Below are 14224 nucleotides of genomic sequence, written 5' to 3'. Positions count from 1 at the left end.
CTGGTTGCTGCCGCTGCAGAGAGCGCGTGGGCAGCACCCCACGAGCGAACTTGAGCCTCGGGACCACAGGTAAGAACAACTTTTCTGCTGCAAGAAAGCTGCCTGGTGAACTCAAGACACAGGCCCACAGGAACGGCTGAAGACCTGTAGAGAGGAAAAACTACACGCCCGAAAGCAGAACACTCTGTCCCCATAACTGACTGAAAGAGAGGAAAACAGGTCTACAGCACTCCTGACACACAGGCTTATAGGACAGTCTAGCCACTGTCAGAAATAGCAGAACAAAGTAACACTAGAGATAATCTGATGGCGAGAGGCAAGCACAGGAAGCCAAGCAACAGAAACCAAGACTACATGGCATCATCGGAGCCCAATTCTCCCACCAAAACAAACATGGAATATCCAAACACACCAGAAAAGCAAGATCTAGTTTCAAAATCATATTTGATCATGATGCTGGAAGACTTCAAGAAAGACGTGAAGAACTCCCTTAGGGAAACACAGGAAAACATTAATAAACAAGTAGAAGCCTACAGAGAGGAATCGCAAAAATCCCTGAAAGAATCGCAAAAATCCCTGAAAGAATTCCAGGAAAACACAATCAAACAGTTGAAGGAATTAAAAATGGAAACAGAAGCAATCAAGAAAGAACACATGGAAACAACCCTGGATATAGAAAACCAAAAGAAGAGACAAGGAGCTGTAGATACAAGCTTCACCAACAGAATACAAGAGATGGAAGAGAGAATCTCAGGAGCAGAAGATTCCCTAGAAATCATTGACTCAACTGTCAAAGATAATGTAAAGCGGAAAAAGCTACTGGTCCAAAACATACAGGAAATCCAGGACTCAATGACAAGATCAAACCTAAGGATAATAGGTATAGAAGACAGTGAAGACTCCCAGCTCAAAGGACCAGTAAATATCTTCAACAAAATCATAGAAGAAAACTTCCCTAACCTAAAAAAAGAGATACCCATAGACATACAAGAAGCCTACAGAACTCCAAATAGATTGGACCAGAAAAGAAACACCTCCCGTCACATAACTGTCAAAACACCAAACGCACAAAATAAAGAAAGAATATTAAAAGCAGTAAGGGAAAAAGGTCAAGTAACATATAAAGGCAGACCTATCAGAATCATACCAGACTTCTCGCCAGAAAATATGAAGGCCAGAAGATCCTGGACTGATGTCATACAGACCCTAAGAGAACACAAATGCCAGCCCAGGTTACTGTATCCTGCAAACCTCTCAATTAACATAGATGGAGAAACCAAGATATTCCATGACAAAACCAAATTTAAACAATATCTTTCTACAAATCCAGCACTACAAATAATAATAAATGGTAAAGCCCAACATAAGGAGGCAAGCTATACCCTAGAAGAAGCAAGAAACTAATCATCTTGGCAACAAAACAAAGAGAGTGAAAGCACACAAACATAACCTCACATCCCAATATGAATATAACGGGAAGCAATAATCACTATTCCTTAACATCTCTCAACATCAATGGCCTCAACTCCCCAATAAAAAGACATAGATTAAAAACTGGATACGCAACGAGGACCCTGCATTCTGCTGCCTACAGGAAACACACCTCAGAGACAAAGGCTGGAAAACAACTTTCCAAGCAAATGGTCAGAAGAAGCAAGCTGGAGTAGCCATTCTAATATCAAATAAAATCAATTTTCAACTAAAAGTCATCAAAAAAGATAAGGAAGGACACTTCATATTCTTCAAAGGAAAAATCCACCAAGATGAACTCTCAATCCTAAATATCTATGCCCCAAATACAAAGGCACCTACATACGTAAAAGAAACCTTATTAAAGCTCAAAACACACATTGCACCACACACAATAATAGTGGGAGATTTCAACACCCCACTCTCATCAATGGACAGATCATGGAAACAGAAATTAAACAGTGATGTCAACAGACTTAGAGAAGTCATGAGCCAAATGGACTTAGCAGATATTTATAGAACATTCTATCCTAAAGCAAAAGGATATACCTTCTTCTCAGCTCCTCATGGTACTTTCTCCAAAATTGACCATATAATTGGTAAAAAAAAAAATGGGCCTCAACAGGTACAGAAAGATAGAAATAATCCCATGCGTGCTATCGGACCACCACGGCCTAAAACTGGTCTTCAATAACAATAAGGGAAGAATGCCCACATATACGTGGAAATTGAAAAATGCTCTACTCAATGATAACCTGGTCAAGGAAGAAATAAAGAAAGAAATTAAAAACTTTTTAGAATTTAATGAAAATGAAGGTACAACATACCCAAACTTATGGGACACAATGAAAGCTGTGCTAAGAGGAAAACTCATAGCGCTGAGTGCCTGCAGAAAGAAACAGGAAAGAGCATATGTCAGCAGCTTGACAGCACACCTAAAAGCTCTAGAACAAAAAGAAGCAAATACACCCAGGAGGAGTAGAAGGCAGGAAATAATCAAACTCAGAACTGAAATCAACCAAGTAGAAACAAAAAGGACCATAGAAAGAATCAACAGAACCAAAAGTTGGTTCTTTGAGAAAATCAACAAGATAGATAAACCCTTAGCCAGACTAACGAGAGGACACAGAGAGTGCGTCCAAATTAACAAAATCAGAAATGAACAGGGAGACATAACTACAGATTCAGAGGAAATTCAAAAAAATCATCAGATCTTACTATAAAAACCTATATTCAACAAAACTTGAAAATCTTCAGGAAATGGACAATTTCCTAGACAGATACCAGGTATCGAAGTTAAATCAGGAACAGATAAACCAGTTAAACAACCCCATAACTCCTAAGGAAATAGAAGCAGTCATTAAAGGTCTCCCAACCAAAAAGAGCCCAGGTCCAGACGGGTTTAGTGCAGAATTCTATCAAACCTTCATAGAAGAACTCATACCAATATTATCCAAACTATTCCACAAAATTGAAACAGATGGATCACTCCCGAATTCCTTCTATGAAGCCACAATTACTCTTATACCTAAACCACACAAAGACACAACAAAGAAAGAGAACTTCAGACCAATTTCCCTTATGAATATCGACGCAAAAATACTCAACAAAATTCTGGCAAACCGAATTCAAGAGCACATCAAAACAATCATCCACCATGATCAAGTAGGCTTCATCCCAGGCATGCAGGGATGGTTTAATATACGGAAAACCATCAACGTGATCCATTATATAAACAAACTGAAAGAACAGAACCACATGATCATTTCATTAGATGCTGAGAAAGCATTTGACAAAATTCAACACCCCTTCATGATAAAAGTCCTGGAAAGAATAGGAATTCAAGGCCCATACCTAAACATAGTAAAAGCCATATAAAGCAAACCAGTTGCTAACATTAAACTAAATGGAGAGAAACTTGAAGCAATCCCACTAAAATCAGGGACTAGACAAGGCTGCCCACTCTCTCCCTACATATTCAATATAGTTCTTGAAGTTCTAGCCAGAGCAATCAGACAACAAAAGGAGATCAAGGGGATACAGATCGGAAAAGAAGAGGTCAAAATATCACTATTTGCAGACGACATGATAGTATATTTAAGTGATCCCAAAAGTTCCACCAGAGAACTACTAAAGCTGATAAACAACTTCAGCAAAGTGGCTGGGTATAAAATTAACTCAAATAAATCAGTTGCCTTCCTCTATACAAAAGAGAAACAAGCCGAGAAAGAAATTAGGGAAACGACACCCTTCATAGTAGACCCAAATAATATAAAGTACCTCGGTGTGACTTTAACCAAGCAAGTAAAAGATCTGTACAATAAGAACTTCAAGACACTGAGGAAAGAAATTGAAGAAGACTTCAGAAGATGGAAAGATCTCCCATGCTCATGGATTGGCAGCATTAATATAGTAAAAATGGCCATTTTACCAAAAGCAATCTACAGATTCAATGCAATCCCCATCAAAATACCAATCCAATTCTTCAAAGAGTTAGAACAATTTGCAAATTCATCTGGAATAACAAAAAACCCAGGATAGCTAAAGCTATCCTCAACAATAAAAGGACTTCAGGGGGAATCACTATCCCTGAACTCAAGCAGTATTACAGAGCAATAGTGATAAAAACTGCATGGTATTGGTACAGAGACAGACAGATAGACCAATGGAATAGAATTGAAGACCCAGAAATGAACCCACACACCTATGGTCACTTGATTTTTGACAAAGGAGCCAAAACCATCCAATGGAAAAAAGATAGCATTTTCAGCAAATGGTGCTGGTTCAACTGGAGGGCAACATGTAGAAGAATGCACATTGATCCATGCCTATCACCCTGTACAAAGCTTAAGTCCAAGTGGATCAAGGACCTCCACATCAAACCAGACACACTCAAACTAATAGAAGAAAAACTAGGGAAGCATCTGGAACACATGGGCACTGGAAAAAATTTCCTGAACAAAACACCAATGGCTTATGCTCTAAGATCAAGAATCGACAAATGGGATCTCATAAAACTGCAAAGCTTCTGTAAGGCAAAGGACACTGTGGTTAGGACAAAATGGCAACCAACAGATTGGGAAAAGATCTTTACCAATCCTACAACAGATAGAGGCCTTATATCCAAAATATACAAAGAACTCAAGAAGTTAGACCGCAGGGAAACAAATAACCCTATTAAAAATGGGGTTCAGAGCTAAACAAAGAATTCACAGCTGAGGAATGCCGAACGGCTGAGAAACACCTAAAGAAATGTTCAACATCTTTAGTCATAAGGGAAATGCAAATCAAAACAACCCTGAGATTTCACCTCACACCAGTGCGATTGGCTAAGATCAAAAACTCAGGTGACAGCAGATGCTGGCGAGGATGTGGAGAAAGAGGAACACTCCTCCATTGTTGGTGGGATTGCAGACTGGTAAAACCATTCTGGAAATCAGTCTGGAGGTTCCTCAGAAAATTGGACATTGAACTGCCTGAGGATCCAGCTATACCTCTCTTGGGCATATACCCAAAAGATGCCTCAACATATAAAAGAGACACGTGCTCCACTATGTTCATCGCAGCCTTATTTATAATAGCCAGAAAATGGAAAGAACCCAGATGCCCTTCAACAGAGGAATGGATACAGAAAATGTGGTACATCTACACAATGGAATATTACTCAGCTACCAAAAACAACGAGTTTATGAAATTCGTAGGCAAATGGTTGGAACTGGAAAATATCATCCTGAGTGAGCTAACCCAATCACAGAAAGATATACATGGTATGCACTCATTGATAAGTGGCTATTAGCCCAAATGCTTGAATTACCCTAGATCCCTAGAACAAATGAAACTCAAGACAGATGATCAAAATGTGAATGCTTCACTCCTTCTTTAAAAGGGGAACAAGAATACCCTTGGCAGGGAATAGAGAGGCAAAGATTAAAACAGAGACTGAAGGAACACCCATTCAGAGCCTGCCCCACATGCGGCCCATACATATACAGCCACCCAATTAGACAAGATGGATGAAGCAAAGAAGTGCAGACCGACAGGAGCCGGATGTAGATCACTCCTGAGAGACACAGCCAGAATACAGCAAATACAGAGGCGAATGCCAGCAGCAAACCACTGAACTGAGAATAGGTCCCCTGTTGAAGGAATCAGAGAAAGAACTGGAAGAGCTTGAAGGGGCTCGAGACCCCATATGTACAACAATGTCAAGCAACCAGAGCTTCCAGGGACTAAGCCACTACCTAAAGACTATACATGGACTGACCCTGGACTCTAACTTCATAGGTAGCAATGAATATCCTAGTAAGAGCACCAGTGGAAGGGGAAGCCCTGGGTCCTGCTAAGACTGAACCCCCAGTGAACTAAACTATGGGGGGGAGGGCGGCAATGGGGGGAGGGTTGGGAGGGGAACACCCATAAGGAAGGGGAGGGGGGAGGGGGATGTTTGCCCGGAAACCGGGAAAGGGAATAACACTCGAAATGTATATAAGAAATACTCAAGTTAATAAAAAAAAAAAAAAAAAAAAAAAGCTGAGGTGCGGGTTCTAAGTTCTAGGCTAGTCTGGACTGCATAACAAGAACCAGACTAAAACAAAGAACAGGAAATAACAACAACACAAACAAAGAACAACAACAAAAGGCACACTGGGAAATTTAAAGACAAGGTTTGGGGGATATGGAAATCAAGCTACTCTATGCCACATATATGAAAATTCTACCTGAGTTTCTCCTTAAAATGTAACAAGAAACATCACAGCCCACCCCCACTGCTCCTCAGGCCCAGGCACTGAGGGCTGAACCTCCGCCCTTACCTGAATAACTGCGCTAAACCAGCAGGTGTTGCCAACGTTCTTCAGCCCAACCGGAGCCTTATCTTGTCTTTTCCGGTCATAAGGGTTTCGAGAATCCCTCCAAACTTCTATAGGTGTTCTCTTCAAACATGCTTTATTTTCTGCTATGCTGGCTTCAAGAACTCTTAAAAATGAAAATATGATGTTGAAAAGGATTTACTCTATTACAGAACCCTCTAAGCAACACCTATGATGGGTGAGCTTTAAAGATTCGTTACACAGTTCATTATAATATGTTCAAGTAATGTTATACTAACATCACTAGAGTAGCAGTTGAATATCATTAAGAACATGACAGTGGCAACAACAACAGATCAAGGGAAGTAAAGATAATTTCCCAAGAAAATTTAAATACAAAGTTTCAATCAGACTAGCAATAGAATCACAATTCTTAACTTCTACACACGCATGCACATGCGCATGCGCGCGCGCACACACACACACACACACACACACACACACACACACACACACACACGGGAGGGGGAGGGAGAGGGAGAGAGAGATGTCCATGAATCATATGGTGATCTACATATGCAAGACTGGTCCTCAGAGAGTACAGTGAAGATGAAATTTCCTTTACCTAGTGGCCTTCCAGCCACTGTGTTTTAACAGAAGGCACGTTTGTGTGGTGACACAGTATAAACAAACCTACCATCCTTCCAGCCCTCATAACTAGAGCAATTCTACTGATCCACAGCTGGAGCCACCACGCTCTCAGCACTCAGTCACTCCGACACCACACTTAGACTTTCAATATGCTACTGTATGCAGGTATTTTACAGTATTCCTACCCTGTTACATCACATCCTGCGAACGCGAATGCCACAGTAGGCTGGCAGAAGATTACCACTTCTCACGTTTGTCTCTTAACTATGTCAAGGGACTACACGGAGCTGTTAACCTAAGAGGTGACATCTAGGTTTTTGTAATCATATTCTAATGAAATTGCCTATTCACCCTTTTCTTAGAACTATGCCAAAGTCAACCACTTTGTAACTTAAATAGGTTTATATTGCTTTAATTAGAAAAGACTGACATGGGCTGCAAAGATAGCTTTGTTGTTCAGAGAAAGTACTAACATAGCCAGTGACATAGTTTTCATCCTCAGTTCTGCGATAGACAGACAGACAAAGAGACAGATGGACAGACAGATCCTGCCACTGACATATAAACACTTATAAGTAGAGGTAGGAGAATTTCAAGTCACCATTAGATACACAATAAAACTCTGTCTCAAAATTTACAAGGAAGTAAGCACATAACCAAGCAGCAAGGGTTACACCTGGAGAGAAGAATCATTACCTAGCAATGTGCATCTGTATGGTAGCAGTTCAAATATAAACCTGGGAAGCATCCAGTCATTTTCAGAAAAAAAAACAAACAAACAAACTAACTAAGCTCACAACCAAAATAACAAGAAAACAAATGACACAGAATTATAAATGTTAATCTGTGATATAAATTTCTACGTAGTTTCATATTCTTACGTTAATATAAATTGATATAAACAAAAGTTTATGTGACTTTTTTTAAAAAGTACATTTTCAGCAAGTGTAACTTTTATTTTATGACATTTCTCCTATATCACATTGGTGAACCCAAGGTCCCAGAGAGAGACTGTCTCAAACAAAGAGAGCCAGCCTCTAAGGAACCACTCTCAGAGCTGGCCTCCAGTCTCCACACACAGGCATACGTGAGGATGCTTACATACATACAAAAGCACTAAACTACCCGACATAATTATATACCACATATCCAAAACACTTACCATAGGCTCATAACAAAAAAGAAAAACAAAAACAAAACCCTCAACTCCTATAATAAATTTCTTGTAAAAATGAACTGAACAGTAGGTTCAAATGACATTACAGGAGGAAACAACAATATTTAAAAAATAAATTTGTGACAAAATTATGTGCTTCACAATTACAAAGTAAATTAAACTTTCAGAACTAAATGATGTTGGGTGACATACGACATAGAAAGAATAGAGGCATGTGTTAATGACTTATTCAGGATGAGGTAGGTCCTATTGATACTAACATTAAAATCCATCCTTGGATCTGAAATAGAGAACTCCTCACACACAGGCTTTATGCTGTCCTCACCTGCTGATGGCTTGTTCCTCATCGGTTATGCCAGTTTCCCTGAACGTCCTGTTTGATTCCGCCAAACTCAAAGCAATCGCTCTCTGAAGATCATCTTTGTCGTCTCCAGTGAGATCAATCACATCTGAAAGGCAAATTACCTTTCTCAAAATTCAGCCAAACAAATAAAAAGGAACTCCTATCACAGAGATTTTATGCCTAACAAACCTTGCCAGGCCAAAAGCTAGAACCAAGTTAATTCTCTACTTTTGTAAGAATGAATATGTCTTTAACAATCCAAACATGGCTACCATTAACTACTATTGATAACTTCATAGTTTCTTCTATAAATCTTGAAAAGTTGTGAAAACAAAACCTTGGCATTTGTTGGTTTACGATGCAATCTCTTATTAAAAGCCAGTAAGCAGAAAGATTGCTGGGAGTATGGTTTATCAATGAAAAGGAGAGTAAGCATCTACCAAATATTTACATTGGCGCTCTCTGATTTATGTTTATTACACAGACAACAGCATAGGGGTGCGCGTGCACACATGTGAGTTTGCGAGCGTGTGCATGCGCATGTGCGTGTGTTTGTTCTACAGTCAGAATAAGCCACACTCTTGAAAGTCAATATCTCTGAAGAAAAATGTACAAAAGGGAGATGTAAGGAGCTTTCACCTTATGCTTTTTACACTTCAGTACCATGTGATCAATTTAGGACATATGTCCTTTTCATTGAAAAAGATTTTTACTTAAACATACACAAATGAATGTATTTCCCCCATTTCTTAAAAGAGACCTTGAACATTACAAGTTCTACTTCTATAGCTGATGAATAAGAGCTGCACCTTTTATGAAGCTCAGTAAAATGTGCTCAGCACAGGGCTGTAAGGTGTACTGGTCAGCTTCCTTGACAGAGAAGATGATGATGACGAATACTATTATTACAATATAAGCAACGAAAGGAATCAGTCCAGTGAGAAAAAGAATGGGTAATCAGAATTGTCTTCAGGCTTTGGACACAATTTATATTCATGTTCCTTAAACTTTAAATGTGTTTAAAATATCACAGGAGAAAAAAAGAAGAGGAAAAATAGGAAAAGCTGCTTTAATTTTATTATTGCATTTGGACAATTACAAAAATCTTTTTATTGTTACCTACCACTTTTTCTCCAAGAGAAAGACACAAGAACTTTTAAAATATTATAAATAGTTGCTATAGAAAGGGTTCTTTAAATGACCTCATATACAATAAAACTTAATAAAAATATAGTAAGTTGTGCTACAAAGTGTTTAATTCCAGCTGGAAAAATAGTTCAAACACAGGTCACAAGATACAGTAGCTGGAATGACGGGGCACCTCACATGCCATCAAGTACAAGGTTTTGTGTGACCCAGTACACGGTCCTCAGGACACAGCTCAGGAGGGCGCGGCTGTAAAGAAGGCAGGCTATGTGGAGAGTATATATACAGGAACTATAAGGAGGAGCTATAAGAATGGAGCTAAAACAGGGAGGAGCTGTACGAAGGTCCAGCTTCCCAGTCCAGACTCAGTAATGGAGGAGGGTGGATCCAGTGTGTGAAATGCATCACAGAACAAGAGCCAGCCCGCAATTAAAATGGCTAGAACCTAGACAGGGATGGAGAGGAGATACATGTTACAAATCCCAGGAAACTAGAAAATCAAGCATTAGGAACAGGATCAATTAGTGCATGAATTCCATTCCCATACTTCTACTGTGCTTCCCTCATGAAACAAACAAACATGTCTTCCATATTCACTTGCAAAGAATATTGTGAATAAAATTCAGGTCACATCAATACCATCACTAACAAGAAACTCTGAAGGCAGAAGCAATACAGTGGCCAGGATCCTATTGCTGCACTGTTTCCAGTGTTAATGGATGTGTAGACACTGTTCTACAGCAGCAGTCCAGTAGTCAGTGTCTAACTAAGACACTCACCAGAAAGTGAAGCTGGTACCCTATTAGCATTCCAATACCTAGGCAGGGCCAAGTCGAGGTTGCACATCTAGTTCTCTTCCACTAAGCCAAAGCTACAGTGAGAAGAATGGACTTGATCAGAGTCACCCTACAGGCTGTTCTCCTTGTGTGGCAGAGAAATGAGAAGCACTATGAGGGTCAATCCTGCAATGATCTGAAGTCACTACAGAAGAGTGAGCTCAAGACCTCTCCTTCAATTGCAGGCAAGATGTTTCTACATCCTTTAAATTCCTTCTATAAAATTACTGAGCATATTTGCGGTTTCGTGACTAACTGACTAGAAACCTACTTAGAACGAGTACTAACCTATACTGGTACTCTTTTAGGATCTATGAATTGGAAATCAGTTAACACAAAAGTAAACCTTAAGAGAGGGCAGCATAATTTGACCTATCCCCTAAGTGTAAGGATAACAGGTTCCAAGTCTAAGGTCATTTCTTACGTCCCATTTTCCCCACACTCAATTCTTCGGGTGTGATCTAAGCATCCTGACAGACACTTTGACGAAAAGATGAGAAGTCCTGGGGGTAAAGACTATGATCACAGTACATGAATATGTAATTCGTCTGCTGCAGTTGATGTCTGCACTGCTGATGCAGAGCGACAGGAGGAAAGGATTGCATCTTAGGACAAATCAAGACACCAGTGCCAATGTGGAACCCTTTGTTACTTATAAATAAACATAATCAATTCGTTAAAAAAAAACCCAGCTTCTCTTCTGAGTCAAAACTCTGATCCAAAAAAGGTAATTTTACTAAACACTGAATCTTAATTTACAAGGTTCTCAAATTGTTAATGACTAAAAATGTACAATGTATGGCAAAGCCTACTCTAAATGCCTGTCAAAGGCTGGAGTTGCAAACTTTTCATACTATATCGTTCACACCATTTTTAGTGGAAAGAACAAATGTCATGCTACAAAGTATGAATGCCCAAACTTCAATTTCACCAGTCACTGCAGAGTGACTTATTAATGACTGTGAAGAAACTCTCATTCAGGCTCAGAACTTTGCAAATGAAAACAATATTTCAATTAGTATGATCCTGACAGTGTCTCAGAATCTAAAGCCTTTTCTGCTAAGGCTAGTTCATAACCTGCCAACAACTTGGTATTTTTACGTAGTATTCTTTCATAATATAGATGAAACTGCAATTATCATTCCAGTCTTACAGAATCATGTATGGGTGAGAGATCCATGGGAAGGTAGTGGTAGATTTTAATGTAGAACAGGACCAGAGGAAAAGCAATTAATGATTAGCAGACACCAGTGTGACTGTGGGTTCACACTACAACTCACCCTTCAGAAATGAAGAAACACTGAGTTTTGAGACAGTAAACAGAATATCTAGTCTGAATAACCAATTAAACCCTTTTCCAAATGACATCTGTATAAAGCCAGCCTTCTTCACATAGAGAACCAAGGCGATTTACGCCAGCAGAATGCAGTCCCTCCAACACAGGTCTGAGATCCCAGCTTTTCTCCCACACCATACACGCGAGACGCTTGCAGCAAAGTATACTCTTTCACTAATTTGTTTCAGAAATATACTTTATATGAAATGTTTATGTAAACATAATAGATTGCACTTTTGGTAAAAATTAATTTTCTAAGCTTCTTTGAATTTTAAGTTCTAACTCAGAAAATATTCTGTATCAACAAAAAGCACTTTGAGGTGAAACAAGTCTGTGAGTTTATAGGACTTCTGAGATCAAAAGTGTGCCTCGTTATTAAATACAAACATGCCCTCCAATACATTTGGCTGGGTAGGATAAAGGCTTTTGTAATCTGGTTTTTATAACCGAGTTGAGGAAATAAAAAGTGCAGTCGCCTGAAGAACGTCAAGAAACATTGCTACCAGCCCTGTGTGCCAGTCTCCTCTGTGAGGAGGCCAGGACATGGCCACAAAGTTGCGTCTGGATGGATGTCCTTGTCCTCCACAGTGTGGCCTGACCCAGTGTGCGGCTTTCTCAGTCTTGTCTCCACACACATGCATATTATCTGCCTTGCCCTGACAGCATTGCAAACAAAAGACACTTGTTCCTTCCCCTGGTATAAAAGGCCAAAACGGCCTGAGCTACAAGGACCACACTCAGTGATTCCTGCTTCCCTTCTCTCCCTCCACATCTCTAATCCTCCAGGAGTTGGACAAACAGGAACAACTTTAACCCAGATGGGAATTGGAGCCTGCCTCGCCTGCTGTTCGGTAACAGAACATTTTAATGATGGAAAAGGTTAGCTGAGATCAGATACTATCAGTCCTTCACTGAAACGTTTTCTTCCAGCAAAGGAAAAGTTCTCTTTGCAAAGCCACTCTAATTACAATATTCTTCATGGTGTTCCCATTACTCTCCATAAAGCTGTGTGTCCTCTTGCAGGACTTTCAAACAATGTCATCACAAGGAAAGAATTTTATGACCTAAGCACATACCAAATTATTTAGATTTTAAGTATCATTTCATATTATAAGAAATTAGTAAGTAAAATGTAACTTTTTTCTATGATTGATACATAGTTAATTTTCCTTTTGTGATGGCTACTTTTGGTTATCAATGTGATGACATCTGGAATTAACTAAAACCAACGTGGCTGGGGACACCTGTGAGGATATTTTTTCTTTATTAAGTCATCTGAAGTGAGAAGACCCATTTTGAGATGAGAAGACTCACCTTTAATCTGGGCCACACCTTCTGCTGGCAGCCCAAATAAGGACACGAAAGAAGCCTACGCTCTTTGCCTGCTTGCCCTTGCTCCTGCTGGCATGCCTGTCCCTTCCCTGGCATTAGAGCCTGCTTCCTTTTGAGTTCTGGCAGGTACTGAAGACCAGCTGAGAACCCCAGTCTTGGACCTCCCTGAACTTCCTTTTCAGGAATTAGTAGAACAACAAGTACATTAAATGCTCCATCTACCAGTAGTATAATGAAAACTAGCATTTTCTGTATGTTTAGAAAAAAGGTGAACTGAACTTGGCTATAAACAATTGGTAATTGGCAGAAGTAAGTTTAAAGTCAATATAGTCTTAGTACAAAAAAAAATCCACCCAAATACCAGTACATTATATTCTTATATGTGTGCCAAAGTAAGAGTTCAGGAAAACACTGCAAAGGCCTTTGCTACCTACTCTCCCTGAGCTACTACTGTGAGAGCAATGGTGCTTTATAAACACACTGGCTGCGTATCACTGCAGTCAACTACATGATCATCGGAGCCGTTACCCACATGTTTAAGATTATCTAAATTAAAATAACTTCATAAGTCAGGAATACAGCACATGTACTCATCTTTATAAATGTTTGCTTTCTAAGAAATTACCATGAATTTCATATACATTATACACACACACACACACACACACACACACACACACACACACACTTACTTCTATGAGTCCCAAATACACGTATCCTATCGGATTTTACACACACTTTCAGCCCTTGCATGGTTTTTAATTCACTTCATCATGAGTTCGTTTACAAGTATACCATTTGACCCAAAATCTACTTGAATGACAATGTAAAGATTTTAGCTTGAAAAGGTGAAATGAATGTTTTCATTATTTCTTTATCTACATGAATTTAAATCCAAGGGAATGTTGTATTTTGCTTGATAAATGAATTTTGTTTGTCACCAATAAAGACTCCTAGACTCTATGTGGACAGTTGAGAGCGAAAACTTTGAACAGGAACTTGAGGAGACCTGGGTGATACAGTGGGTGTTAGAAGGCTTGTCTCACATGTGCTAAGGTCCCGAGTTTAATCCCCAGTACTGAGAGGGAAGAAAGAGAAATGAATTTGAGGAGAGTTGAACCAACA

General features: G+C 39.4%; 1 protein-coding gene across 2 annotated transcripts in view; it reads right to left on the bottom strand.

The window, feature by feature from the left end:
* Usp25 (ubiquitin specific peptidase 25) overlaps nt 1-14224 on the bottom strand; it is a 109260-nt gene that overhangs the window by 64078 nt on the left and 30958 nt on the right. For both annotated transcript variants that reach the window (XM_087576469.1, NM_001107114.2), the window contains 2 exon segments: nt 8432-8555; nt 6282-6444 (listed from right to left, as the gene is read on the bottom strand). In XM_087576469.1, coding sequence (XP_087432595.1) covers nt 6282-6444; nt 8432-8555 — 287 coding nt within the window.

The sequence above is a fragment of the Rattus norvegicus genome, chromosome 11 (genome assembly GCF_021556685.1).
Source record: "Rattus norvegicus strain SHRSP/BbbUtx chromosome 11, alternate assembly SHRSP_T2T, whole genome shotgun sequence".
In the NCBI taxonomy this organism is placed as follows: domain Eukaryota; kingdom Metazoa; phylum Chordata; class Mammalia; order Rodentia; family Muridae; genus Rattus; species Rattus norvegicus.
This window is presented reverse-complemented; position numbering and strand designations above follow the sequence as displayed.